Here is a 27,536-nt window from a genome sequence, read left to right as displayed (position 1 = left end):
GGGGGGGGGGGGGGACTTACAGTCATGGCGTTGACGAGATCGCTGAGCAATTTGGGGTCGGTGAGTCCAGTGCAGCGGGAGAGGAAGTCGGGGCGATAGCGACTAATGGTACGTTTGCCAAGTTCGACCCATGACAGGGTGAGGAGCACGGCGGCGGAGAAACCGAGGAAGAAGATTAGTACATCGTCGCAAATTTGGCGCGTGTTCCAGTGCTTGAGAAACTTAAGTGCCAGAAGTGGTGGTGGAATCAGTACGATGGAGATGACAAAGTAGACAGCCATCATCTTGGTGCTGATCATGTCCTCCTTATGTGGGTAAGCGTACTGGTACGCCTGAGAAGCCCAGACCATCCGCAACCGAGGGTGGATGAGCCGGATTAGGATAAACATCACAGCCAGAGCCACGCGAGCAAGTATCTCCAGAATCAGCCATGTCCACCCCAAGTAATGACCGTGCACCCGCCGGCCGAAGTCTGACCAGGTACCCATTCCCGAATTTATTATTGCACCTTGTTCGCAAACGCACCCAACGACACAAAACAACCCCTTGACCAACCCCCACGCCCCGAACCACCTAGAGAACACATGTCCAACACATGTTGGAGAGACACAAGCCGTAGAGGGACACAAGATCAAAAGCCGCGCGCAAGCCGTGGAGTCATTGAAGTCTGGTCGTACTCAAAAAGTTAAGCTGCGCTCACCTTTTGTTTCTTCATGACTCGACGAGCAGCGAAGTCCTTACTCGTAGTGCCGTACCGATCACCGCGACCGCGCTTCGAGAAGGAACTTCCTCCACGGCCACGGCCGCTGTCTCGACCGCCGCGACCGCCGCCACGACTAGCCCCTCTGCCTCTCGAGCCAGTGCCTCTGGAGCCTGTTCCTCTGGAGCCTGTTCCTCTGGAGCCAGTTCCTCTGGAGCCGAAGCCGCCTCCGGTGCCAGCATCTCTGGAGTACGTATCTCTGGAGCCAAAGCCGCCTCTGCCGGTAGGTGGTCGTTCCTCTTTTTTGCTGAGTTCGAAAGGGCTTTGTCTCAGCATGAAGCCACCGGCAAGTCGTCCTAGATGTAATTGATTGGCATCGAAGTACGTGCGTAGTTCTTTGGCATATGTACGATAGTTTTTGACGGTAGCGAAGTAAGCGCGGGAGGCTAGCGTACAAAGGACGGGATTAGCTTCGACGTAGGCGGTGAAGCGTGAGAGGATGAAGGAGGCGGCATCTGCGGGCCGTAGAGAGGCCAGATGTGGTGGTGTCTTGGCCAGTCGGTCGTTGGGTCGGAGGGTCTTGAGTATGTGGTCTTGGTGGGTGATTTGTATTTCCTTTGCCACACCTTTTTGTCGCAGTAGATTGAGGAAACCTTTCTCATGTTCGTTGAGGAAAAGCACACTCGTGCCTGGTCTGCCCATGCGAGCTGTACGGCCCACACGGTGCACATAGTCGCACAACTCACAAGCCACATCGAACTGCACAACCAGGTCGACCTCAGGGAAATTTAGACCTCGCGCTGCCACGTCCGTCACAAAGAGAACTTGACTACTCGGCTTACTGCTGACAAAATCTGCCAACGTACCCGTCCGGTCGTCTTTATCCATCGAACCATGCAACCGGAATGATCTGAGTTTGCCAAACACGGGCTCATCCGACCAGAGGAAAGATCTATCTGATTTTTGCAACAGCTCAGCCTGGTCATCATCCTCACCAAATAATATGTCGTTCACATCCAAAGCACGCTTCACCTTACTGCTCGTCTCCTTCAACTCTTTTTCCGCACGCTCCTTCACTGCACGCGGTGTCTTGTCGTCCGGCAATGTAGGCCATTTCAGATCCGCGACCACATTAAACAGATACTCCGCCACCTCACACGTGTCCACGAAGACCAACGTTCGACTACCCGCAATGTCCTGTCGTACCAACAACAGTCCCAACAATGTGAGCACACGCTTCTTCATGTTCTCTACCACCACCGCAGACTGCTTCAACGTCTTCGGCATCGACCACTCCGCCACGTCAGCGCCACCGGCAGCGTCGCTCGCTTGGTTTTCGTCCTCAACCTCGTCTCCACCGAGAGCGGTCCGAAATTTGGCGGAAGGCACCTTGGTGTCATCGGTGATCCATCTATAGCCTTTGCGGAGACAGAAGTTGGCCAGCTTCTCCACGCGCTCCGTCAAGGTCGCGCTAACCATGACCGTCTGCAGGCTGAGGGCGGTTTCGTAAACATTCCACTCTGCCTTGGCTGTCTGCGGCACCGCCGCGGTCCCGTCACCCTCGTCGGAGTCCTCGTCGTCGTCAAACCGACTCAAGACCGTGTGGTCGACAGCCTCTAGGTCGACAATCATTTCTTCATCCCGGCCTCTTGCCGCTTTACGGTTCTTCGCCGAAATTCCAGTCGCTGAAATCCCAGGTGCCGGGGACGGTGGAATACCAGGTCTGAAGTGCGTGGCGTTGTCGCGGGCGTCACGGATGTCGGCAGTGAGTTTCTTCAGTTTGGATTCGAAGCCTGCGTCGAGGAGTCTGTCGGCTTCGTCGATGACGATAGAAGAAACTTTGTCGAGCTTAAACGCGTTCGTTGTATTCATGTGGTCGAGGATACGGCCGGGTGTGGCACACAGGACGGTGACACCCTTCCGAAGTGCTGCCTTTTCGCCCTTCTTTTTCGTGCCGCACACGAGTGTGCTGGTGGTCATCCAGTAAAAGGGTTGCAGTAATTTCTTGGCCACCTCATACGTCTGCGTGACCAATTCACGCGTGGGACCTAAAACCAACACGCGTGTCCCACTCGTTCTATCTAACACTACCGTCTTCAGGTCGCCCGCCGTTAACAACCCAGCATCCTGCAAGGCCTTACGCTTGGCACTCTCCGCTACAACTATACGATGCAATGCCGGCACCAGAAAGGCCAACGTCTTCCCACTACCTGTCTGACTCCGTAACAATACATCTTCACTCCCCGAAAGCAATTCTGGGATCGACTTCGCCTGTATCACAGTCATCGTCTTGAAACCCAAATACTCCAACTGCCGACCTAACCGCACATCTAGCTCAGACACAGACCCAAAGCTCAATCCCGAGTCCAAACCACCGCCTCCTGCATCCATGTAACCAAATTAAAAATACCCCCCCCACCCGGCGGGTGAACACTAGAACGGGGATGGTACTAAAGAAATGCCACATACGTGAAATACGCAATGGCACATTAGATGTGGCAGTTACACATTACATGGTGTTAGATGTGGCAAATCAGTTGGACATCATTACCGGCCCGAAACTGGGTCGAGTGCGCGTCGGGTCGGCGTGTGTGCGTGCGAAGGTGTAGGATCGTCAAGGTCCCAAAAGATGCGGAAAAACGGGTGGGCGTGTTGCCGTAAGGCGGTGGCGAATAGCGACTCTAACTCGCCGCAGTTGGCCTCCGTGAGCTCAGCGGCGACAACCAAGTCGTTGCAGACGCCTCTGACGCGCACCCCTACGCGCGTGCTCCGGAGCGAGGACACCGCGCCCGAGTCTCGTCCCGCTCCCACTGCCCACGACCTGCACGTCTCCCAGTTGCCAGACCCCTTGCCAGACCGGCTGCCGGACCAAGGGGAGTCCCCTCTGCCGGCGCACACGCGTGTGCAAGTGCCGCACACACGTGTGCAGGTTGCCCGGGACGACAGCTCGCCGTCGCTGGACGACGTGACGCGGTTGCTGACCATGGTACCGCAAGCAAACATGGGCGAAGCTTGCCTGGCCCTGCGCTGGTCGCGGGGCAACCTCGAAACGGCGGTGGCCTACCTGATTGACATCTTGCTGACGAAACGCGTCGACATGATCCGCGACCCCAAAATGTTTCTGGGACCCTCACTCAACCAAGATGCGACCGTTTCCGCCTTCTACAAAGCCACCGAAGATTCCGCCGGCGGCACCGAACTCGACTACCGCAACCGCTGGGTCCGTCTTCCCGTCACAGGACGCCTCCACGCTCTCCTCATTGCTTGCACCTACCACGGAAACCAGGTCGAGGAACTAGCAGGACCTTCCCACGATGTCCGCCGCCTCAGCGAGTTTCTCAAACACATCTACGGCTTCCAGAAAGTCAAGGTCCTCACCGATAGCCGCCAACCTAGCGACCAACAAGACCCTCGTGACCAAGGCGACCTCGGACTCGGAGCCGGGCTCGGACTTGGACTCGGAGCCGGGACCGGACTCGGGGAAGACCCTTACCCCATCGCCGAAGAGTACCGACAGCTCCTAGCTCAGCGCAAAGGCTCGGGCTTCTTCTCAGGCCGTCCTCTGGGTCACCCCTGCCGTCGGCCCGGCGGCGGCGGAGGAGCGTTTTTGACCAGCTACCGCGAGGGAGAAGGCTCTGCCTCCAGCGCGGCTGGGCCCAGAGCCGCAGCCTTCCAAGCACTCGCCTCCGCTACCGAATCCCTTCCGGGGTCCGCCACCGGCTGGGAACGCCCCTTTCCTTTCCCTTCGGACTACGGCGAGAACTCGTCCCCCATGACCATGGCTCCATTGGCCGCGGCCCTGGCGGCTGCGGGCCTGACGGCTTCGCCTCGGACGACCTCAGACCATAGCCGTGCACAGGACGCCAATGCACAGGGCGTCAATGCACAGGGCGTCAAGGGACAGGGTTCAGAGCACCATGCAGCGCGGGAAGCATCGGTCAGTCGTTCCTGTAGCCGGTCTCGGGACGGCCGATCTTCGCGGGATGGTGGGTCTTCCCGGGACCAACATTCGTCCCGGTCCCGAGATAGGCGGTCTGGGAACGGGGCAGGACGGGTAAACATTCGAGAAGGGGCAGGGCGGGACTTGGACGGCATTGCGGAGTCGGACTTTAGTGGGGTGCCAACGCGTGCGGAAATTGTATCGGGATGTGAGTGGTTGATTGAGGAGTCACGGGCCGGGGACGCGTTGGTGTTTTACTATGCAGGTCACGGGTTGCCGCAGACGAAGCGGCACGAATGTCGGCCGTTGCTGCCTTTGGACCACCGAGAAAACGGGGCTATCACGGCCACTGAGTTGCGCCGATTGCTGATTGACAAGCTGCCTAAAGGGGTCCGATTGATCGTCGTACTCGACAGCTGCCATAGCGGCGCGGGCCTGGTGCTGCCCTACCACTATGACCGGCACAGCCACTGCTGGCGCAAACTGTACGACGTGGATGTGGGCAAAGATGTCACTCTGTATGCCTCCTGTTCCCATGGCGAGTCCGCCGCCGATATCACGCTCCTCGACGCCAAGAAAGACCGCAAGGTGGCCGGCGGTGCCATGTCCATGGCATTCCTAGCTAGCCTCCGAAAATCGCCCTTCGGTCATTCCTGCGCCTCACTTGTTAATTCAATGTTGAAGCTCATGAGGGACAAAAAATTGACGCAGACGGTGAACATGTCCAGCACAGTGCCGTTCGATCTCGACCGCCGCTTCAGTCTCATTGACATCTACAATCCCGCGTAAATTCGGCGATAATTGCGCCGGATAATTGCGCGCGCACACGCGTGTGCGCCCAAAATTCGACCAACGGCACTCCGTCCCCGTGCGCCAGCGAGCCGGATATGGAATTGAGGCAGGCCATTTTAGCCTCCGGGCTGCCCGCTTAGTCGCTGGGGCTCTACTAATCCCCCTTGTTGGCGCTCCTGGTTCCTTTTTATTGCCATTCCACCCCAGCCGCGCCCCAGCTGTCCGGTTGGCCGACTGCCTACTGGCCTCCTGCCCTAGACAGGAAGAACTCGATGAAGCGCTGCTTCGTAGGCGCGTCGTTGAAAAACAAAGGAAGACAGCCACCCCCTCCTTCCTCAAGACACAGAGCCACGCACTCGTCCTTCGGCTTGATGCCTGCGGCGGCTTCCAACGAACTAATGTCCCCCTCTTTATACAACAAATCCTCGATGCTGCCCAACGGCAACTTCCGCACCCGCCTTTCTCCGTTAATCGTACACGCTATATACAAAGACCGCTCCCGCTCCGACCAGTGTAGGTCGCAAGGCAAACGAGAGAAATCTCCTAAAGTGATTCGGACTTGCACTCCGTTTTCCAGCTCTTTCGCGAACTACACAAAAGGACCAATTAGCAGGCACGAAGCAGCACAATGTATCGGGGCAAGGTCGTGGTAGGGCCCTTGGTCGGGTCCTTGGTCGTGATAAGGTTGTGGGTCCTGGATAGTGCGTAGGTCCAAAGTCGTGGTAGGATCCTGGTCGGGACGCAGCCCTTGGTCAATCTCGAGGCGATTGTCTCGAGGGCGATTGGAGTGGCGTAGTGTTGACCTACCAGGTCGTCGACAGAAGTCCGTTTACTATATCCAGCAGGTGCTTTTTCTGTTTTGAATTCGTTACGATCTTCTGGTCCACTGCCACAGCACGTGGCCAAGGTATTGCCCATGATGATTTAAAAACGTGGCCCGACCCAGCCTCGTGACAATGGACGCACGTTGACTGACACATGCGCTGGCTTTGTCGGCGCAATTGGGCACGCGTGGAGCACCGTGGGTGAGGAAGAGAGGACACGGTTGTTAGGGGCACAAGAATGGGAGAAGCGCGGGGAGTATACTGACTTGCACACGCGTGTGTGCAAGAAAATGCGGCTCGCTTTCATACTGGGTTCTGCGTGTGCTGTCAAGCTGCATGAGGCCGAGATGTACTTTCAGCCCGACGGGAAGTGGGCAGCCAGGCAGGCGGACCTATTTCGTCTGCAAGAAAGTAAGCAGCGACCCCCGAATATATCCTAACAACTTCGGCTGACTTCGGGCTGCCAAGTTCGGCTAAATCCACCAGCTTGGAGTTGTCAACATGGGCAAAGGGCAGCCGTCTGAGTTGCTACGACGCAGCATCCTTGACGCAGCAGCTCCTTCGCGAGGTCCACAGACTTGGAGAGAAGGTTGGAGAGAAGGTCGGGTGAAAATTTCCCGTGGGTGACAGAACATATGTGCAGAGTTACGCGAGTACACACAGGGTTACTTCACGCAGCGGTTCCTGACAGTGCGGGATAAAGGTAAGGGGCGGTAGGTGTTTTGTCTCGCTGAGGCGAAAAAAATTCGGAGGTAGTTTGTGAGGAGTGAGATAAAATGGTCAAGTACGTAGCCGCTGCTTTGTTGTGCCACTACGCCGGTAAGGACGTGTCTGAGTCCAACGTGAAGGCCATTTGCGAGGCAGCTGCGGCCGAGTACGTCGCGGAGGACGCAGCTCCTTTCCTTGAGAAGATTGGCGAAATGGGCGTTGAAGCAGCCATCACTGAAGGCTCTTCCAAGCTCGCCTCTGTCCCCGCTGGTGGTGCTGCTGGTGCCCCTGCCGCGGCTGCTGGTGCTGCTGAGGCCGCTCCCGCTGCCGAGGAGAAGAAGGAAGAGTCCGACGAGGAGTCCGAGGACATGAACTTCAGCCTCTTCGATTAAACTGAAGGACGAAGGTGCAGTCTCGACTTGGCACTGAGCAAACGAATTTGCTTTCGCCGGATGCTCTTGCACCAGAGCCGTGGACACTTTGTAACCTTTTTGATTAACAACTCACCAAAGAAAATGCTTCTCCTGCTGCCCTACCTGGTTGCTGCCTGGTGGGATGAAGTAACCGCCACACTCCGGTCGGGAAACACGGACGGGTACACTCTCGCGCGCGTGTGCAGGGTCCTGTCTGGAACCAGCCAGTCAGGTGGGAACAGTCGTGCTAGGGCTCCATGATTCCAGTCGAAAGCGCGTTCCGCAGGGGCACATGTTGATAGCCAGCGTGGCTCGCAACTGGCTTACGGAACCGACCGACCTCGTACCTTGGACGGCAGCAGAAGGGAGCAGAGTTGTCCGAGCATTGGACAGCGTATTCAATAAATGGCACAATGACTTCCCCCGTAACCCCTTCTCCTCTCCCTCCTCCTCTCTCCCCTTCCTCCTGTACAACCCCCCCTCCTTTCGCCTTCGATCCCCCCCCCGCTTTCGATCCCCCCCCTTTGATGTAGAGTACACGGACTTGGTCTCGGCTGCGGTTTGGGCTGACCATATAAAGTGCAGGTTCCATTCTGAGTTCTGTTCGGGGGCTTCGGAGCACTACGATGGGATCCAGATCTTCAACGAGAACCACTTCGTGGACATTTATTACGCGATGGGTATGGACGAGGCGGAGATGGATCGGCACGTTAAGTCGGCATTGCAGCGGAAGGATAACGCGGCATATCTGCTCAAGACGGTGACAGAAAGCCTGGCGAGCAAGTACGTGAGCTCGTACTTTTCAATCAACCTATTGCTGCGGCTGTTCCTACACATCTTCGGAGACATACACCAGCCACTGCACAGCATGACCTACATTGCGCCGGACTGCTTCCCGAACACCGACCGTGGCGGCAACCTTATACAAGTCAAAATCGCCCAAGATATCCTCGACCAAGTCGACGCCAAGAGCGATGTCTCAACCGACGCCGGATTCCACTTCCGAACAAGCCGTCTGTCGTCTCGGGCAGACCACCTGTCGTCTCGGGCAGACCACCTGTCGTCTCGGGCAGACACTCAGATCTACTCTCCCACAGCATGGACGCACCCACACGTAGTCCGGACGGAGGGCGCTGTCTTCCTCTCGCTGCACGCCTTGTGGGACTCGGGCGGTCTCCGTTTCGGTCGCTCGTACCCGGACTTTCCTGTGACTGATAGCAACGAAGTCGCGCGAGCAATCATGGTGCGTAACCCCAACGTCACGCACGAGACCTACGCGAACGTTATCCGGGAAAGTTATGAACTTGCATCCGCTGTGTACGGAGGTGTCATCGAACACGTGTGCACCGACTCGGCCGACTTCACAACCGGACCCGATCTCGGGGACAATGGAACGAAGATGACGCGGGATTTGGATGAAGGTGATAGCAGGGACGACGAGCCCTTAGTGGGGGAGACACGCACACCGGCTGTAGCGGTGGACCTAGAATACTTGCAGCTGGTGCGACGCGTCACGGAGGCTCGGATCGCCCAGGCTGGTTTCTCGCTCGCGTTTTACTTAAACGACTTTGCGCGCGGTGTGGACGAAGACCAAGTACTAGGCAGTGACGACGCGACGCGCAACTGGTGGAAGGTCTACTCCGTCGCCGTGACCTTCGCCCTCATGTTCTTCGTCCTTTACGCCAAGTGCCGACCGCGTCCGACGCCCGTGTGTGTACACCACTTGGCCACGCTCAATGACAATGTGCACATGCGACGCACCAGACGATACAAAACACGTAACCGCCATTAGACCAGTGCACGACGTGATGGACACTGCATGACATGATGGACACTGCATGACACGAGGCACACACCACAACGTGGTGGACACACAACATGGTGGTCACACTCCTTGATGCATGACGACGCCATGATGGACGTATGCGCAGATATGATGGACTCCATCTCGTGCGCCACGAGTGACAATGCAAGCAATGACAAAATTGATTTGGAGGAGCACTTGATGAATCCAAGCCTGGCCGCGGGAGCGAACGGCGACTACCGGGTGCTGGTATCGGACGCCCACGTCGCGTTCAAGCCTCGACTCACCTCGTAACCTACGGCCGGGCGGACGCAACCCGGGACGCCCTTTTTAGCGAACGAAACCTGAGCTGGGAATTGAACCCGGGGCCTCGTGCTGGAACCACCTATATTGGGACATTTGTGCTGGAGCGCCTATGCTGGACCACAATCGGTGTTGGTACTGGACTACCTGCGGTGGACTACCTGTGCTGGACCACCTGCGGTGGACCACCTGTGCTGGGGCCGTGTTGGGGGTGTGACCAATAAGGGGGTGGCTCTCACGCCGGGTGGGACTCAAACGGGGTACGATGGTGCATGCGAGCAGCGTCTGATTGGAGTCACGATGAGATTCCCTGGGGTTGCGGTTCGCCGGGTAGGGCTTGGATGGGTGTCTCAGCGGCGGATGCGACGGCGGGCACAACCGTGGGTAAACTTCGGTGGGTGTGCGGCCATGGATGCACGCATGTAAGCACGTAAGTAGGCACGCACACGTTACCAAGTTGAGGCTGGGATACAAGTTGAAGTGGTCGGAGATATTGGAGTTGAAGTGGTCGGAGATATTGGAGTTGAAGTGGTCGGAGATATTGGAGTGACGGAATGAAGGCTGCAGCGATAATGGTGACTCCGGCGGAGGGTAGTCTGAAGAGTCGTTCTCTGGACAAGAAGATAATCCACGAGAGCGAAGACCTGTTGGGTTTGAGTACGTTGCCGTTCTTTGCATTATCCGCGGAGCATCACTGTTCGTGTTGGGGATTGAGTCCGTGTTTTCATTCGCCGTTTTTTAATGCGAGTGAGCACAGTCACAATCGTGTGTTACCACAGGGTCGAAAGACATGGCGCGGAGGTGTGTTCTACCCGTTCCGTCGGTCCGGGTTTGCGGGATATGGGATGGGTGGTGCGGGTGACAACGCCGGTGGTTATCTCGGGGGTTCATACATGGGTTACGATCCGTTCGTGAAGGCGGATGTGGTAGCGCTATCGACTATCCAGCGGTACCGATCACTACGACCGGAGGAGGACCGCACATACCGCACTTACGACATCACAGAGGTTCTTGAATATGATCCCATCAAAGATCTGCCAGGAGGACGCAGTGCAGTCGCCACAGAAAAGGAATATTTTCCCGTCCCGCCTGCTTCCTCAAAAGGGATTCTAAATGGCGCATACAATTTACAGGAATTGATTGACACCAAGACTGCAACAGTCATACGACCCATCGCCAAGGCACCAGCTGCGGCACCTTTGATCGGCAGTCTTGCCACTCTCAGTAAACACGCAGCTAAGGGCGCTCCCGGACGTCGAAGAAAGAAGCCGGCAGACGAACTCAACGACACATCAGCCGGAGGAACCAGGGTCACGTTCCAGACCGACGGACAGGCGACCGATGGACACGCGACCGACGGACACGCGACCGACGGACACGCGACCGACGGACACGCGACCGACGGACAGGCGACAGAGGGCGGAATTGACCCCGCTACCGGAGACCGTAGTACACCAGGAAGGGAAACAACAGATGACAAGAGACTAGACCGCCAGGCCTTGGACGGCCAGGCATCGGACGGCCGTACGAAGCTGGATGGGGGGATGAGACCGGGTGGTGGACCACCAGTTCTGGACGTATTGCCGAAGGGTACGGAGTTGATCACGCAGGACGACATCGTCTCGCTTATCCGGAAGGTCGACAGCGCGTCCGACGAGGGACTAAGGAGGCAATCGTCGGGGCAATCCGCGGTACAGGCATCGGCGCTGTCAAAAATGACTCCGAAGTCGCCGCCTCCAGTGGCCAGTAAAGGGGGCGGTAGTACACTCGCAAAAGTGCTCCCGAGTTCGCAAGACACTGGTTCGAATCTTTCGCAAGCCGCTCGAAGCTCCGGCGACGGAGGCAAGGAGGCGGGAAAGTTGGGGGGCGGGAAGCAACTGACCAAGCACTTCAAGTACAAGGAACGCGACCTGGATCGTAGTTGGGGACCCACATTCGGTCTCGAGGCTCGCGAATCGAAGAAGACCGAGCACGCCCGTGCCGCTATCCATAAGGCACAACAACTTAAGGGCGGTCCGCGCAAGAAGGACTTCGGCAAGGCCCCTAAGACAGCCAAACCGGGTCCGCAATTCAAGGCGGTGGGGAAACCCGTGTTCAAAAAAACCGCCGCCGGCAAAGTACCTCTTAAAGGACTGAAGGCCAAATCATTACCAGGGACCAAGACCCCAGGACCGCCCGGGATGAAGGGTTTGCCGGCGATGAAGGGTCCGCCTAAAATGAAGGCATTCGGCAAAAAGACAGGAGTGTCGGCCAGGGCTACCGGTCCCGTGGCCACGGACTACAACGATGACTTCGCGGTTGGAGTTTTTGACCCGCAACGACTGCTCCATTCACGCTCCATTGGCGGATCCGGCCTCGCACGGCCCCCACCTCTTCCCGACCGGTCTAGTAACGGACCTCCGGAGAAGTTCGAACCTCCGGAGAAGTTCGAACCTCTGGAGAAGTCCGAGCCTCTAGACCAGCCCCTCCCGGACAAGCTGGAGGGTCTGGCGGCGTACCAGGAGCGACGGTTAGTGCGAGCGATGGTTGCACGCGGCAAGTTGGTTGGCGGAGCAGGCGGACTGATGCGATCTGGCGCGGGTCGACGCGGACCGGCGGCCCGTGGCGGAGCGAAGCCGGGCGGTGCTCGGAGTTTGAATGTCATGGGCAATGCGCTTGGCAACCGAGGCGTCAAATTCAACATGGCCCAGTTCAAATCTCTCGGCTTCGACTTTGGCGGCGCCGGGGCTGGCGGAGATGGAGGCGGTGCTTATGGAGGCGCCGGCGGTGGCTACGGGGCAGGAGGCTACGACCAGGGCTATGGCGCCGGCGGTGGCTATGGAGGTGGTTACGGGGAGGGCGGCATGCCCGGTGGCGCTATGCCACCGGACTTTGGCATGGACCCCGGCGCATATCTGAACATGCTCATTGCACAAACGCAGACGGAAGACAGCAACGCCCTAGTCCAGCGACTCATGGGCCAAGCCGGGGTCGAAACTGCGGGTCCCGGTGGGGGTCCTGGAGGTGGTCCAGGAGGCGGTCCTGGAGGTGGTCCAGGAGGCGGTCCTGGAGGCGGTCCCGGTGAAGGCTACGGCGCTGAGAGCTACGGTGCCGAGTATGAAGGCGGCGGCGGGGATGCCCCCGCGGCGGCAGCGGCGCGCTTCCAGCCGGACTTCTTGGGCTCCGGAGTGTTCAGTCAGTTCGGAATCGGGAGCACGGTGGGGTTCGGTGGCGGCGGCGGTGGTGGTGGCGGAGGGGCAGGGTTCGGTTCGGCAGGGTCGAGTGGGAGCCTTGGTGCGGGGTCGTACGATGCGGTGAGCAACGCACTGGCGGCGTTCGGAGGTGGCATGACGGGAGCAACGGGCGACATTAGTGCCATCTCGATGGACGCGTTGAATGGGTTTCTGGGTGGTGCTGTCGAGGCTGACCCTTACGGTGCGGCTGCGGGGGCCGGAGGAGGGGCTGCGGGTGCTGCATTCGGAGTTGGTGCTGCCGGCGGTGCTGTCGGCGGTCGACGTGCCCGTCGGATGGCGCGTCGTGTGCAGAAGTTGAAGGAGTTGCGAGAGGCGGTGGAGCGCGGCGAGGTGACGGTGGCGGAGATTCTGCGTGCGAATGAACGTGTAACGGCGTTGGCTCCACAAGACGGCAATGTGGTGATGGTGGCGGTTCCGGAAGGCACAGTATTGACGGAGGGTGCGGAACGGCCGGAGGGCGAGGGGGGTGGTGTGGCGGGACCGGGTGGTGGACCGGGACCAGGAGGCGGTCCAGGGGCTGGTGGCGGGCCAGGGGCCGGCGGGGCAGCGGCAGTGGCGCCAGTGGCGCCGAAGAAGGCACCACCACCACCGGGAGGCAAAAAAACGCCACCACCACCAGGGGGAAAAAAGGGTCCCCCTGGAAAGGGCGCGCCAGGCAAAAAGGGACCGCCACCAAAGAAGAAGGCACCGGTCGCCGGAGCCGCTGGCGGCAAACGACTGCGTAAGATGCCCTGGGACGCACTCGACACGGACGAGGGCACGCAGTTCCCCGAATTGAGAAAATTACCCGTCGAAGTCGACCCGAACCAGATTGAATTGGACTTCAGTCTGGATGTGAAGAAGAAAGAAGGTGAGGAAGAAGAAGGCAAGGCTAAGGCGAAGAAGAAACAGGTAATCAAGGTGCTACCTGATGCCAAACGGGCCTACACTATGAGCATTGCTATCGCACGTATCATCAAAATGGGTTTCCCGGCGCTGAAACACGCCGTCGAAATTTTAGACGGAGATGTGCTTGACGCGGACGTTTGTTCCACACTGCTCGAATACCAGCCGAAGCCGGAGGAAATCGCCGCCGTTAACGCATTTGTCGACTCCGGCGGACAGATCACAGATTGCGATACTACCGAGCAATTCGTGTACGCTATGAAGGATATTCCGAACTACGCACCAAAGCTAACAGCGCACCGGTTCGCCCTGGGATTTGGGAAGGAGCTGGACGAATTGATTGAGTCGGTGGAGAAATCGAAGACTGCTAGCGAGACACTCCGCGCTTGCAAAAAGCTGCCACGCTTCCTTTTCCTCGTCACCCGCATCGGAAACGTGGTGAATGAGACGAATGTTGGTGGTATCAAGCTGACGACCATTCCAAAATTGAATGAGTACAAAACAACCACCAAGCCCGTGCGGAATTTATTGCAATACATGGTTGGCATCATCCACGACAGCCCCGCACGAGACGACTTGGATATCATGCAGGAACTTGTGCCTCTCATCCCTGGCAGCAAAGTCGATCTCACTGGTGTCGAACAACGTATTCAGTCCTTCCAAGGCCAGCTCAAAGCGACTACTAATCAAGTAGAAAAACTCGCGCCAACAGATCCTATTATCGACCACACATTGGTCCCTTTCGTTAAAGCAGCCAATGAACAAATCCAGAAACTCACCAAACTGCTCGCAGACGCAAAAGCCGCCTTCGAAGACGTCGCTGCCTTTTATGGAGAAGACGCCGAGTCCATCAAAAAACTCGCACCACACTCCTATCTTAGTCTCCCTCTTAGACTCGCACGTGAACTCCAAGCCATTGTTAAAGACATTGAAGATAAGGCAGCCAGAGAAGCCAAACGGAAAGCTGCCAGTGCTAAAAAACAACCCTCAAAAGCACCTAAAGCACCAACGGAAAAAACTGCTGATACTTCTCTTAGAACCAATCAAGACGCCAACCCTGACGTCACCATTGCCGAAGCTCCTGCAGCTACGGAAGCCACATCCGCCAAAGATGAAGCACTCATTGCAAAACTTAGCGCCTAATTTAACACCCCCGCACACGCGTGTGCTTGCTTGTTTTAGCATAGCGCGTTCGCTAACTCCGTTCGCCGCTAACTCCGTTCGCTAAGAAGTGGGTAGGGTTTTTTTGAGAGTGGATGTCTGAGCAGTTGGATGAGGAAACTCGGAGGATCATTAAGTTGTTCCGTCCGGCTAAAGATGCGGAGACTTCGTGGAAGATAGATGTGTCCGCGGAGCTGGCATGGTACCTGAGTATGTTGCAGGGTCCCGCGGACGAGGAGATGGATGTGGAGGAGCGGCGTGGTGATTTGACGACGGTGATGGGCTACCAGGGCATCAACTTCAACCACGCGAGCGCAGTGGTGATGGAGGCGACGCGCGTGTTCTCCAGGAAAGTAGACTTTCTGAAGAAGCAGATGGACAGTACCCTGCAGAACCTGATTACGGGTCACTCGGTTCAGAGCAAGGGTAAAAGGAAGCAGGTACCGCGGACCACGACGTTGCTGACGGAGTGGGAACTACCCGGCCTACCGGATGGACCTGAATTCCTGCACCTGCCACTGGCCAAACTCAGCGCAGGACACCCCGCTAAACACTGCATCGAGGCGGAGGTGTCTCTGCACTTCTGGACACATTCTCTGTCGGGCCACGCTTCTCCGGATGATTCCCCGAAAGAAGTCACTTCTCATTCGACCGGATCACAAGCGTCCCCTGGATCACAAGCGTCCCCTGGATCACAAGCTCCCCAGGAACGCGATCAAAATACCACAAGCACACTCAGTCAACAGAACGGCCGCACTTCCGGTCGTGACAAGTCGTCCCGGACTCAACGGTTCGATCACTGGCTCCAGAATACTTCTTTCCCCCAGTGCCCTAATGTTCGAGAACTTGCCACCATCAAAAAACACACAATCAATCGACCCTCCGTCTACCTCCTGTCAAGACTACCCATCCACCCCTCACTGGTGGATAAGTCGTCGACCTTTTCCATACTGCAAGCTCAACGATTGAATAACGTAACTACACGCAACGAAGTCACATGACCATGCACCCGACCGGGGGGCACACAACCAGGGACAGTGTTTTTGTTCAGACAAGTTATGCCCAGCATGATCTGCGTGGAATCTTGGCGATGCCGCCGTCAAGACAATTGTTCAAGCCCGCCCGAGGCGCTTGGGGAGGACCATGGCAGTTGAGTCCGTTGCCAGGCGGGACGTTTGGAACGATTGTGCAGCAAGGTCTAATGTCCTTCGGGCCTCGGGGTTCGATCGCGTCACAGACCGGTGCAGAAGGTCTGTTGGTGCCGGGTAGCCAAGGCGTATTGCCTTCTCCGTCCGTCGCTGCTTTAGGCACGTCTCGGACGAACTTGCTGGGCGGTGGGCAGACCACACCGGCTCCACTAAACACCGGTCTCGGGGTTGCTGTACCGGGAGCGGGGGTCGTGGCCGGCGGTGCTGTGACTGGCGGTGCTGGGACTGGCGGCCTCCAGATATACGGTCGCGTGCCGGCAGGGAAGAAGAAGGAGGCCAAGTCGGTAGAGCAGTTACTGGACGAGCATCAAGTGCTGGGTAAGGACGCCCCGATGAGTCTGGGTAAGACCTGTCAGCCGGTAAATACGGAGATTTACTGTTACAGTCTGCGGGATGTGGCTTCGAAGGAGCCATTCCTGGCATCTCCGGAGGCGTTGTTGTTGGCGGTGGGTGGTTCGTTCGGATTGTCTCGATCTTTGCGGGATGAGCTGCGGAGTAGTGGAGGGCGATTGCCTATCTTCACGGACGTGCGGTTGCCATGCACGACCGACAATTTGTTTGGTTTTGAAATTGGGGCCGAACTTGCCGCTTTGACCAAGACCAGGCTTCGAACCCGGGACCTCACGGTTAAGGAACCAGACGGTATGGAACAGGACCAGGACCCGGCAGAGGGCTTGGTGGGAAGCGAGGGCGAGGACACGCCCGGCTTCGGCCTGCACAGTGGCAGCACGAGCGACGCCGAAAGTGTCGGGCCCTTGTCGCTGCTGAACACAGTGAATACAAGTCGCACCCACACACCAAGCACAGGCCGCACTAAAGACCTTTTATACCTCATGCATGAACGTATCGGCGTCTGGAGACGTAAGGTCGACCTCTGGATCAAAGCTTCCGAACAAGAACCGCCCTTTCACATACCCACCTATGTCGACAAGATTAAAGAAGCCGTCGCACACGCCTCGCAACGCCGCCTTCTTCTGCAGGCCGCCGACCAACCTGGTCAAGACAGCACCGACCTGGACGGCACCGTTGACGGCAGTGACCTGATCACCATTGACGCGGTCAACACCGACGTCGGTGAAAAGGCAGCGACTGGGAGCGCGGCCGCGGTCGAGAATTTGGTCCCGAAGAACGCTGCACCGGAGAACAGCCGAGTCGAGGACGTGGAGACCAGCAGGGTGGTTGAGACGAAAGTAAAGTTCGCAGACATCTGCACAAATGCGCCACGACATGACGTGTGCAGACTGTTCCTGACCACCCTGCTCTTGGTGAACAAATACAACCTGCAAATCGAATCCGACCCCCTGGCCGGGGACTTCGTCGTGGACGCATCGAACGTTAATCCAGAAGAACTGGGCGTAGAGTAAGTGAGATGGTGGGAGTGGTAGTGGGAGCGTTGATGGGTGGATTCGGGGCAACTGGCATTTTTTAGCATATTAGGTAGTTAGGATGACATTGACGAAAGTCCGCAAGGGCGGGAAAGTCACGAAAAAGGTTGCAGCGAAGGAATCGGCGAATAGAGAGGTGGATTCGGCGAAGGGGGAGCGATCCAAGGGGGACATGGCCAAGTCTGTGATGAAGAAGGACAGGAAAGTGAGGGCGGTGAGAAGCAAATCTAGGACCACCGCGGGCAAGTTTCTTATCACAGAAGAGAGAGGAGAGGAGAGCCACGAGATGGAGGAGGGTGGCAAAGTGGTGTGTGGGACGGCTGTTAAGACGGGTGACAAGACGAGTGTTAAGACGAGTGTTAAGACGAGTGTTAAGACGGGTGACAAGACGAGTGTTAAGACGAGTGTTAATACGAGTGTTAAGACGAGTGTTAAGACGAGTGTTAAATACAACCCGCATGAGGACGGTAAGGGTCCTTCGTTGTCAGGTTGTTGGATGAAGCAGATTCGAGAGGATGAGACGCGGCCGGAGGGGCACGTGCTCATAAGTTCTTGGAATGTCAACGGATTACGTGCTGTGTGCCGGAGTGGCAAGTTGGAGTTTGACCGAGAGAACTACAGCCAGAGTGGGTTGAGTCGGTTGGGCGACCTGGGTGCGTATCTATTGGTGGAGGCTCCGGAGATTGTGTGTCTGAATGAGACCAAGTTGAGTGAGTCGAGTGTTACAGATTTCGATAAGGGGGCATTTCACGGATACGAGAGTTACCATGTGCTGAGTGACACTCGCGGGTATGCCGGTGTTGCAGTGTTGGTAAAGGAAGAGCTTGCGTGTGCGGTCGAAGAAGTTATTCGGGGATGTGATAATAGCAAATTCGATCATGAAGGGCGTACCCTCTGCATCGTATTCAAGGGACTTGTACTTGTGGCAACTTATGTAATGAACGCCGGTCAAGACCTGAGACGACTGGATGAACGTGTTGATCTGTACGATAAACATATGCACCAGTGGCTGTCTTCTCTGCACACAAAATATCAACGACCTGTCATCTGGTGCGGAGACCTCAACTGCGCCCGTGAAGAAATAGATATATGGAACTCCAAATCCAACCAGAAAAGCAGCGGACATACCATCCAAGAACGAAACAGCCTTACAGAATTCTACAACAAACAGGAATTTGAAGATATCTGGAGAATTAGACACCCGCTACAACGCAGATACACCTTCTGGTCCGCAAGAGCACCCCAACAACGTGCAGCGAACCTCGGCTGGCGAATTGATGCCTTCGTAACCTCCAAAGATATCAGCCACGCCGCCGGCCTAGTTACCATCAGGGACAAAGTCTGGGGATCAGACCACTGCCCTATTGCCCTTTCATTGCCACGGAATTGCATATATGGAGCCTAAATGAGGCCGCGCTGGGATTTTAGCGCGCGCTAAGATTTTGCGCGCGCTCAAATTTGCGCGTGCGCGAAATCTTAGCGCGCGCTTATGTCTACCCCCAGTAGGTGTATCTTACGTAGTGTAGATGTTGGCTCTACATAGCTTGGGTACAGGGCTACGTTCCGTATGCAGCGTCGATCGTTTTGCGGGCGCAAATTAGGGATAACACACGTGTGCTAAATGGCTGACTGCATTCAATGCTCGGATTTGGTTCTCTCGGACTCTCTGGACGGTCCAAAGTCGGTTGGTGGCTATCGTAAAATCCGCGATTTAGGTATGGGGTCGTACGGAAAGGCGATTCTAGTTGAGCACGTGGCGACTGGTCAGCAGTGTGTTATGAAGGCAATAGACATAACTCGGCTGCAGCCGCAGCAGCGAGAGCAAAGTATCAACGAGGTGCGGTTACTGGGGCAGATGAAGCACCCATTCATTATAATGTACAAAGAGTCGTTTATGGTGAACGGGTTCCTGTGCATCATTACAGAGTTTGCGGACGGCGGCGACTTGAATAATGCAGTGCTCAAGCGGCGACAGGCGCGACGACTAAGAGGGGGCATTGTGGGGTTTCCGGAGAAGCAGGTTCTGCGGTGGATCATTCAGTGTGTACTGGCGCTCAAGCACCTACATCTCAAACACATCCTCCATAGAGGTAAGCCACCGGGTTCGGGCAAGAGCGGTGTGGTATGGGTCCGGGGCGGGGACCGGGTCCGGGGTCCGGGGTCCGGGGACCGGGTCCGGGGTCCGGGTCCAGGCGGTCTGTTTGTATGGCTATTCTGTAGATGTAAAGACGCAAAACATCTTTTTGAGCACGAACGGACGAATTAGATTAGGTGACTTCGGAATTGCCAAGGCTTTGGACAAGACTGGTTCCTTCGCCAAGACGATAATTGGCACACCGTATTACCTTTCTCCGGAGATTTGTCGGTCCCTTCCTTACTCTTGGGCGTCGGACATTTGGGCGCTTGGGTGTGTTTTGTACGAGTTATGCGCCTTAAAGGTGCCCTTTGAGGCGAACAACATGACATCTCTGGTTACTCGTATTGTGGATGGGAAACCGCCCATGCTCCCTGCCCAGTATTCGGAGGACTTGAAAGATCTGTACTTCGCCATGCTCAGCAAAAACCCCGCCGACAGACCCACTCCCGGCAAGATACTCGGCATACCTTTTATCAGGAACGAGTGCTTCCTTATGCTCAAAGATGATGCAAGCCTCAGACACGAAATCTGCCCACTCACTCCGGACATGCCAATAGAAATACCCAGGCCTGTGCCCACAACGTGTAAGTCGTCTACTGCTTCTGCTAATCTCGTCCTCGTACCATCCTCCAGACGTGGCTGCCCGCCAGGACAAAGGAAATACCTGTTTACTTTAGACAATAGGCGAGCTTTTCTGTCTCAATTTAAGGAGCCGATGGCGGCCAAGAAGAAGTCTTGGCGCAGCAAGGCTTGGCGACGGTTGCGGATGGCGTTTTTCAGTTAGGAAAACATATAAACTGTAGCCCGATCGAGCGGTATGCACACACTTTTCGAGCGATCGATGGAAATTAACCAGTTTCTAACCGGGATGGATATCCCGACGGTGGGGACCAGGGCTTGCACAGAAGCAGCCAGTGACGTCGGGGAACGCAGCAAAACAGCCGGCTGGGATTCTTCCTCGGCTGCGGCGTCCCGAGAACCTGTTAGTATACGAATGCCAAAGGATTTGGAGTTCCGCTTAGCGATGGCCAAATACGAGTTCCCGCAAATACGTGAGAAGCTAGAACTGGCCAAGCTCTCACTGAACGAATACCAAACCGAATTAGTGAACAAAGCGATCTTACAGATCGGATCGCTGGAAATGAAATTCATTGACGTACTAGATAGACTTAACGCCATGAACCTATTCATCTGTCGGTGACTAGCGCGCGCGCTGGACAAGCCGCACTGAGATTTTTTTTTAAAGTCCAATTTTTACTTTAGCTTCTTGAACTCAATGCAATCAATTGATGAATTCAGATCAAGACGGCGTTACTAACATGACGCCACCAGGAGGGACAGGCCACCAGGAGGGACAGGCCACCAGGAGGGACAGGGCATCCATCATTGGGAGGGTAGGGTCAGTATGCTATTAGGAGGGTTACCATTTTAGGAGCGCTTGTAGATCTGAATGTATAACATCAACTCTCTCGTTGACGATATGGAAAAGGCCCACTTTTTCGTCTGCCTGAAGTCTTTTTAGCATGATGTTAACATGTGTATCAATTTGTGCACTGATTTCCTCCAGATTGAGTGCGTCTGCAATGTACGGTTTAAGAGATGCAGGGACCACGAGATCAACGGATGGCTTCTCTACAGTGCCTATGGAGGACCTTCTCTTGTTCACATACATACCGCCTTCCAGACTGCTGCTACCGAACTTGTTGCTGAGTGTATTACGACCTTTATCGGCGTCGGGTGAGTCGTAAGGCGCACGAGCCGAATCTTGTCGCGAAGAGAGCCGGGTTTTATTACTCACATTAATCTGTGATCGGATATACCGTTCTCTCCACAACTGCAGACAGCCTTGCCCTTTAAGTAGTTCTTCAAGTGCCTTTCTATTCCGTACACCTTTAGATTTCTCCGTTAAAATTTTGGGCTGTTCTAAAGGCTGGAATAACATACTCTTAATCGCAGCCAACACGTGCAGAGTAGAGTGCTCAACAGCGTTCCAATCAATCAAATCCCGAACGTAGAAATGCCCACTATCATCCGTGGATTGATGATCACAGTCGCCGAATCTCGATAACTTTTTACCCGCAATGTGCGGATGCACTATGTCATGATGGAATATAACCTCAACAGGCTGGTCAGGGTAATTCATCGGGAACGATATTGTGAATTCCACACATAGATCATGCAAATAACCAGCCTCCAAGAACATAATTACCTCCCACTCTGCAAACGTCGAAGCGTTTAAACACACGTGCGAAATACACACACGAAGATAGACACAAGATACACGTGCGAAATAAAGACAAACCTCAGATCCACCTGTGTCCATTTTACTTACGCGTTACTTTGTCGCCGAAGAATATATAGACTCCTTCGATGGGATTTTGAGCATTGAACAGGTACTCCGCCTTCGCCGTCGTTTCCACGAAATCCGAACAGTCACCCATCTGATCTAAAGCCTCTAGTAACCAAGCTTCTGGTTTGTGGTAACCACGCTCTCTGTCTACCTTCACAAATCGTTAGCTCCGTGCACCCCACTCACTTGAAACTTTCAAAGCCACCACTTCTCGAAGTCCCTCCATAAAATATTAACACTGCGGGGTCATCTATGTGGGGTCTACAACCATCTATAACCGGTCTGTATAAGGTCTACATAACCGACCCTGTCATGTGCTCAGTCACACGAAAAAATGGTCCAGCATGAAGTCGTCTTCATCGGTATCCGATTCCTCCTCTTCATCGCCCTCGTCGTCAGCACTACCCCCTCGGGCCATGCTTGGGTCTGGATCGTTGATCTGATCCTGCTCCCCCGCCCTAGTGCCATTGATTTTGGTGTTACTGGTGGTAATGGGGTCGAGAGCAACAGACGGCCGTGCGTTGTCGACCTTTTCTTGTTTATCGACTTCGCCTTGCTCATCGACATCTCCCTGACCCTCTCGGCCGGAACTTAGCCAAGCCAACGCCGGGTGGTCCGCGGACAGGCGCAGGACTTGCCGCCGGGCGTGATAGTGCAGCGCCGGTGAGCACCACGACTGGGTCACACCGTTGAGCAACATATCTAGCTCGCAGGCGATACCTTGATGGTTGTACTTCAGGATCTGGCGCGCGAGGTAAGGCAACCCGTCCGTTGCAAGCCAACGTAGGTAAAGGTCCTCGTCATCAAACACTGTCTTCCAGAACATGTATAGACCAGACCCGTCGTCACAACCCACTCCTTCAAACGCCGCAACTGCCGCTTCCGACGCATCCGTCGGGACACTCTCCCTCGTGACGTCTTGCTCGGATGATTGCCTCATGGCACACACATCTCCCTCGTCCACATCTCCCTCGTCCACATCTTCCACGTCCACATCTTCCACGTCCCGCGGTTCCTCGACAATAGGATCGTAACCTGCCGGTCCGTCGGCCACCGCCGATTCGTCTACTTCAGAGTCTTCATCCTCAATGGGAGGCTCACTAGCTGACGAGCCGGGGGTTCCCGGCCATTCAGGATAGTATGTGTCTGCAACCAGAGAGTTCTGTCTGGAGAAAAGTCGCGGGTCCGGTCTTACCGCACGGCTTGACCTGGCCTGTAACATGGGTTCGTTTTCCTCGGGCACTTCATCCATGTCTGGACCATCTCTTGGCTGACCCGTTTCCCCCCCAAGTCGGTGGTCGTTGGAACTGTTGTCGGTGAGAACCTTTTCAATGACGGGTTCATGGTTGGCATTCCCGTCGTCGTTTGCCTCAGTGATGCGGGACACGTTATTTCGCTGCCTAATTTCCCGAACCAGCTGCGTCCTTGTTTTGCAAATCCGGTCGGTCATAATGGGTTGTTTTTGGCGGAGGTGGGCGAGTGTGTGAGCCCACCAGGTCAGCGACTCGTCCGGACTAGGGGAAATGTAGCGGGCGAGCGTTTGTACGCGCGACACAAGTCGATCACGCACACTGCGCAGCACAGGGTGTATTGGAAACGCATCTAAGTCCGACCCCGCCAGGGCCAGCGCTACATGATCTGAGTCCGGTGTCCACTGACTATCATCGTCCTTGGGTGCGAAACAGTTGTGATAGAGCTCCACAGGCGGCTCGCTTTGCAGCAGCGAGAGAGACCAGTTAGTGAGGAACTCCAGCATGTAGATGCGTCCAGGGTCCGGTACCGCGCGGACCTTTGCCGTCAACGTCGGACACACCTCCGGTAACAAGTCCACTTGCAGTACACTTCGACGCGTCGCAGGCTTGAGTTCACACCCTGCTTGATTGTTGAACAGGTTGAACAACCCGCCGAGTATTTCCTTCAGCTCCCCCCACGCCGCCCCTTCAGACTCGGCCTTCGATTCGGCCGCCGATTCGGCCTTCGATTCGGCCGCCGATTCGGCCTTCGATTCGGCCGTCGATTTGGCCGCCGATTCGGCCGCCGACTCGGCCGCACGCACATCGCTTCCCCCCTCCGCCACAGGCTCACGCTCTTCGCTCTGACTGCTCTCTTCACTACTTGCTGTGGCGATGGTTTCATTTTCTTCGTTCTGCTCACTCTCCTCACTATCTACCTCAGCGACAGCCTCATGCTCTTCGCTCTGCTCGCTTCCACTGCCGGCTTTGGCGCCAGCCTCTCCCTCTTCAGGACCTTTATGTTGGATATCCCCCTGTGCGACAGCGTCACGCTCTTCCCTCTGACTGCTCTCTTCACTATCTCCCTCGGCGGCAGGCGCATGCTCTCCGCTGTCTCCCTCGACGAGAGTCTCATGTCTTTGGCTTGGTTCGCCCTTCCAGTCCCTTTTGTCAGGTCCCCCGTGTTGGTTCACCCCCTCCGCGATGAGCTTTTCTCTTTCGGCGCCACTCCCATCCCCTTCAGTCTCTTTCGCGGGGACGGCAAATGTCGTGGGGACGGCAGGCGTCGGTGCCGTCTCCCAGATGTCTTCTCGTGGTTCGTGGCTCGGCGCCGCCATGTCGGCAAGCATCTGTCGCGCCGCGTACATAATACGTCCGACGGCGGCAGCAGCGATGCCTTGCCCGGCGTGTTCGATAAGTCGGTACGCGCTTCGACGTTGCGGCGGAAGTGGGAAGTCGGCAGCTAGTGGACGCACCGCAAAGGCGGACGAGGTCGCGGTCTCCTGCGAGATCACGTACCGGTCCGGACAAGAGACCTCCACAAGTGCTAGGGGTACCGCCGCCGCCGGGGCCTTCATCCCGCTCAACTCGCAGAAACCCTGCAGCGACTTAAGCAGTCCTCGAAACCTCCCAAGCAACTCAGCATCCGTGTCATCTCCCGGTCGGGACTCTGGTTGGGACTTTGACTGGGACTCCGACTGGGACTTGGGCGGGTTCCACATAGTCGGATCCGACTTGGGCGGGTCCGGTTGCGCCTCGTCAACTGCCATAACCTCATTTGGTTGGATCCCGAGTCCACTACAGTGCAGCACCACCCATGCAGAAGCCACACGCATGCTTGCTGCACCTCGCCGTGTTGCGCAATGTAAAGCGACCGTGCCCTCTCTCCCGCCGAACCCAGTCATGCCCTCCCTCGGGCGGGCGCTTGCCTACCTATTGGTAATTAAAAGTTTATGTCGGACGTTCCCGAACACACATTTGTACACCCGGAGATTTCGCTGAGCTGGAGTTGTCTACAAACAACACCGGAACAGCAGTCGCCGGCGGCGGTGGCGGCTTTGGACTGCAAGACGAAACGGTTACTGGCACAGTATCCCGATTTCGGTTTTGCGCAGAACACAAGTGCGCCGCATCAGGACTGTCGCATGAGTGAGTTTAAGGCGGCTCGGCGTCGTGCTCGGGCGACTGCGGCCTACTTGTTCCTGCGTCAAGACAGTCGTCGTGTGGAAAACAATAGGCGTTTGGACAACCACCACCGCCCGGACCCGCGGCGTCCGGACAGTCGGCGGTTCGAATGCCGCTCAAGCTGCGGTAGCCTCGCCAGCAGCGTCGACACAGGCTGCAGTACCAACAGCAGCCAACATAGCGGCGTCGCCGGTTCGCTCGACGCCCTACAACATCGCCCAGGCATGCACGCACACTCTAACACACATTCCGACTCTCACGCCACCGCCAGCCAGTCCTGTCAGTCGCTCGCGCGCCTCAACCTGCGCGTCTCGAGAGCACTTTGAGTCGCCCCAAGTTCCGACCGTCGCAGCCGACCTCGGCCGAGCCGGCTGCCGTCACGACGGCGGGCCAAACGTGTGTTGGCCAAACGTGTCTTTGCCAAACGTGTCTGCCAAGCGTGTCTTTGCTCTACGCCACTTTGGGCCTCCCGATAGAGCGGACTCTTATGGAAGACCGTCAAGAAGTCTGCGTTAATTCAAGTATCAATTCGCTTACATTTTGACCTGGAGTAAAATCACGGGCAGGCCGTTGGGCAGGCCGTTGGGAAGGCCGTTGGGCAACACCATCACCTTCAGACAGAGACCACCTTCACGGCCAGGTCGTGACCACTTTCACTGAGCTATTACGCGACCCAAAGGCGGAGACCATAGGCCGATATCAGGTTCTCTGTCGTAGATCTGCGTTTAGGATGGAACCTTGGTTAGCTCGATTCTTCCTAGACGAGACGGATTAAAAGGCCCTTTGGGGCTGGTCTTCCTACTGTATTGTATTATTCTGTCCCTTCCCCTCTACTATAGTTAGCTGTTTTGGAATGTAGGCGCCCCCACGCTGTAAGACTAGAGTCTTCCTGACGCATCTTGCCCGGCAAATGTTTCGGAAAACGTTGGACCATGTTAGGACGACGTTGAGCCGGGTGACATGTGATGTTATCAGCGCCGACCAATCACTTAGCCTGACCTTCCCCGCCAACGCGGGTTCAGGCAATTAGGTACACGCGTGTGTTACGATCCGTTTGCCGTGGCTGCAAGAACGTACGTGAGTACCATCCGATCGGGAGACGAGGCCCCGGAACACGACTTTTCGGGACACAAGTTCCGGCGGACAAGCCCCCGGAGGTCTCCCCCGGTCGTTGAAGCAGCCTCGCGATGCATTGATGAAACGAATCGTCATTCGTCAGTGTGGGAATCGTGTCCAACTAGTCTTGTGAGAGCAAGATCGGATGATCCCTTAGACGTGTCAAGGTTCCCACCAACTCCCATACCCTCCACGTGTTAAGGTTCCCTCCAACTCCCACACCCGTTCTCTCCATGTGGATTGCTTGGAATCAATAAGGAGTTTTGCCCCAGGACTTTTGCGAGGAGATCGACTCCAAATTTTTGTCATGGTCTTCGTGCTAATTACCAAGAGAGAATCGGTCCTTATGGCAAGCAACATGCGGCGTCGCCTAGCTCCTACTTGCAACCTACTTTCTTAGAACCGTCAATTGTCATCCCCGCCCCCGCCCTCTCCACTGACCTGACCATGGGCTTCACGAACGAAAGTCCTGACTTTCACGTTCGTTGGCACGCACGGAGTGATGCCAGCCTCCTCCGAATTTCTACCGACTATTTTTCTTGCCAAGTGTCGCGTGGCCAATCGTCACTGGGGTGGCTCACTCCATGTTGTGGGGGCAGACGAAATGACTATGACTGTGTTTCTGTTTCTCCAGGCAGTCCAAGTAGGTAATCTATCGCTCTGATAGCCCCAACTGACTGTTGTTTTTTGTAAAGTCCGCTGAGGCATGAGGACTCCCACAAGAGGCGACTGGATGGCGACTTCGTGCTACGGCGCCCCCTTACTACCTGCTGTACCCACAGCCTGGGGACGCCCCATATGTATTTTTGGTTTGATAGTTGGTATCGTGGTTACTCGCTGGGTTGCTCGTGAGTACAGGTGCCGAACCGGGTTCTCCTCTGTGTAAAAGAATAAATTAGTAATTGTCGTGACGTGCGCGAATGGAGTCGTCATGTCTACCGACCTCTGCGCCATGTGTCACGTGAAGTACCAACTGGTGCGTCCTGTTGGGTGCTGGGGGACGGCCTGCTAACGCTGAGCTCGTCGTCTGAGTCGCGGAATAGGGGTATCGCGTCAGGTGTGTGTGTCGCCATGCTACCCTCTGTCTCCCCTATATCAAAAACCCCGTTGCCGGCCCGTCATTGAGCTGTTACGTCTCGACGCACCAACCCCCCTCCTACG

The 27,536-nt window shown here is 56.2% G+C and overlaps 13 protein-coding genes across 13 annotated transcripts; 9 read left to right on the top strand and 4 right to left on the bottom strand.

The window, feature by feature from the left end:
- Positions 1 to 685: 685 nt before the first annotated feature.
- On the bottom strand, positions 686 to 3,091 carry GNI_123440 (helicase; the record flags this gene model as incomplete). The annotated part of the gene is made up of 1 exon (XM_011133616.1): positions 686 to 3,091. One exon carries the CDS (start codon positions 3,089 to 3,091, stop codon positions 686 to 688), a length of 2,406 nt encoding a protein of 801 aa, XP_011131918.1.
- Positions 3,092 to 3,701: 610 nt separating this feature from the next.
- GNI_123430 (putative metacaspase) lies at positions 3,702 to 5,429 on the top strand (the record flags this gene model as incomplete). Its single annotated transcript, XM_011133615.1, has 1 exon — positions 3,702 to 5,429. One exon carries the CDS (start codon positions 3,702 to 3,704, stop codon positions 5,427 to 5,429), a length of 1,728 nt encoding a protein of 575 aa, XP_011131917.1.
- A 241-nt stretch (positions 5,430 to 5,670) lies between these two features.
- On the bottom strand, positions 5,671 to 6,350 carry GNI_123420 (hypothetical protein; the record flags this gene model as incomplete). Its single annotated transcript, XM_011133614.1, has 2 exons — positions 5,671 to 6,021; positions 6,060 to 6,350. The coding sequence occupies 2 exons, from the start codon at positions 6,348 to 6,350 to the stop codon at positions 5,671 to 5,673; spliced, it is 642 nt and encodes a 213-aa protein (XP_011131916.1).
- Positions 6,351 to 7,032: 682 nt separating this feature from the next.
- Positions 7,033 to 7,356, top strand: GNI_123410 (60s acidic ribosomal protein; the record flags this gene model as incomplete). The annotated part of the gene is made up of 1 exon (XM_011133613.1): positions 7,033 to 7,356. One exon carries the CDS (start codon positions 7,033 to 7,035, stop codon positions 7,354 to 7,356), a length of 324 nt encoding a protein of 107 aa, XP_011131915.1.
- Positions 7,357 to 8,053: 697 nt separating this feature from the next.
- GNI_123400 (S1/P1 nuclease) lies at positions 8,054 to 9,169 on the top strand (the record flags this gene model as incomplete). The annotated part of the gene is made up of 1 exon (XM_011133612.1): positions 8,054 to 9,169. The coding sequence occupies one exon, from the start codon at positions 8,054 to 8,056 to the stop codon at positions 9,167 to 9,169; it is 1,116 nt and encodes a 371-aa protein (XP_011131914.1).
- Positions 9,170 to 10,038: 869 nt separating this feature from the next.
- GNI_123390 (formin-like protein) lies at positions 10,039 to 14,745 on the top strand (the record flags this gene model as incomplete). The annotated part of the gene is made up of 1 exon (XM_011133611.1): positions 10,039 to 14,745. The coding sequence occupies one exon, from the start codon at positions 10,039 to 10,041 to the stop codon at positions 14,743 to 14,745; it is 4,707 nt and encodes a 1,568-aa protein (XP_011131913.1).
- Positions 14,746 to 14,858: 113 nt separating this feature from the next.
- GNI_123380 (hypothetical protein) lies at positions 14,859 to 15,764 on the top strand (the record flags this gene model as incomplete). Its single annotated transcript, XM_011133610.1, has 1 exon — positions 14,859 to 15,764. The coding sequence occupies one exon, from the start codon at positions 14,859 to 14,861 to the stop codon at positions 15,762 to 15,764; it is 906 nt and encodes a 301-aa protein (XP_011131912.1).
- Positions 15,765 to 15,853: 89 nt separating this feature from the next.
- On the top strand, positions 15,854 to 17,335 carry GNI_123370 (hypothetical protein; the record flags this gene model as incomplete). The annotated part of the gene is made up of 1 exon (XM_011133609.1): positions 15,854 to 17,335. One exon carries the CDS (start codon positions 15,854 to 15,856, stop codon positions 17,333 to 17,335), a length of 1,482 nt encoding a protein of 493 aa, XP_011131911.1.
- An 82-nt stretch (positions 17,336 to 17,417) lies between these two features.
- GNI_123360 (exodeoxyribonuclease III) lies at positions 17,418 to 18,761 on the top strand (the record flags this gene model as incomplete). The annotated part of the gene is made up of 1 exon (XM_011133608.1): positions 17,418 to 18,761. One exon carries the CDS (start codon positions 17,418 to 17,420, stop codon positions 18,759 to 18,761), a length of 1,344 nt encoding a protein of 447 aa, XP_011131910.1.
- A 216-nt stretch (positions 18,762 to 18,977) lies between these two features.
- On the top strand, positions 18,978 to 20,277 carry GNI_123350 (protein serine/threonine kinase catalytic domain protein; the record flags this gene model as incomplete). The annotated part of the gene is made up of 2 exons (XM_011133607.1): positions 18,978 to 19,446; positions 19,577 to 20,277. The coding sequence occupies 2 exons, from the start codon at positions 18,978 to 18,980 to the stop codon at positions 20,275 to 20,277; spliced, it is 1,170 nt and encodes a 389-aa protein (XP_011131909.1).
- A 210-nt stretch (positions 20,278 to 20,487) lies between these two features.
- On the top strand, positions 20,488 to 20,694 carry GNI_123340 (hypothetical protein; the record flags this gene model as incomplete). Its single annotated transcript, XM_011133606.1, has 1 exon — positions 20,488 to 20,694. One exon carries the CDS (start codon positions 20,488 to 20,490, stop codon positions 20,692 to 20,694), a length of 207 nt encoding a protein of 68 aa, XP_011131908.1.
- A 219-nt stretch (positions 20,695 to 20,913) lies between these two features.
- GNI_123330 (ubiquitin-conjugating enzyme) lies at positions 20,914 to 22,069 on the bottom strand (the record flags this gene model as incomplete). Its single annotated transcript, XM_011133605.1, has 3 exons — positions 20,914 to 21,684; positions 21,833 to 21,990; positions 22,030 to 22,069. 3 exons carry the CDS (start codon positions 22,067 to 22,069, stop codon positions 20,914 to 20,916), a joined length of 969 nt encoding a protein of 322 aa, XP_011131907.1.
- A 96-nt stretch (positions 22,070 to 22,165) lies between these two features.
- On the bottom strand, positions 22,166 to 24,844 carry GNI_123320 (hypothetical protein; the record flags this gene model as incomplete). The annotated part of the gene is made up of 1 exon (XM_011133604.1): positions 22,166 to 24,844. The coding sequence occupies one exon, from the start codon at positions 24,842 to 24,844 to the stop codon at positions 22,166 to 22,168; it is 2,679 nt and encodes an 892-aa protein (XP_011131906.1).
- Positions 24,845 to 27,536: the final 2,692 nt, after the last annotated feature.

This window comes from Gregarina niphandrodes (assembly GCF_000223845.1).
Source record: "Gregarina niphandrodes unplaced genomic scaffold scaffold00030, whole genome shotgun sequence".
In the NCBI taxonomy this organism is placed as follows: Eukaryota; Apicomplexa; class Conoidasida; order Eugregarinorida; family Gregarinidae; genus Gregarina; species Gregarina niphandrodes.
Note: the sequence above shows the minus strand (reverse complement) of the source record. Positions and strands in the feature narration are given on the sequence as shown.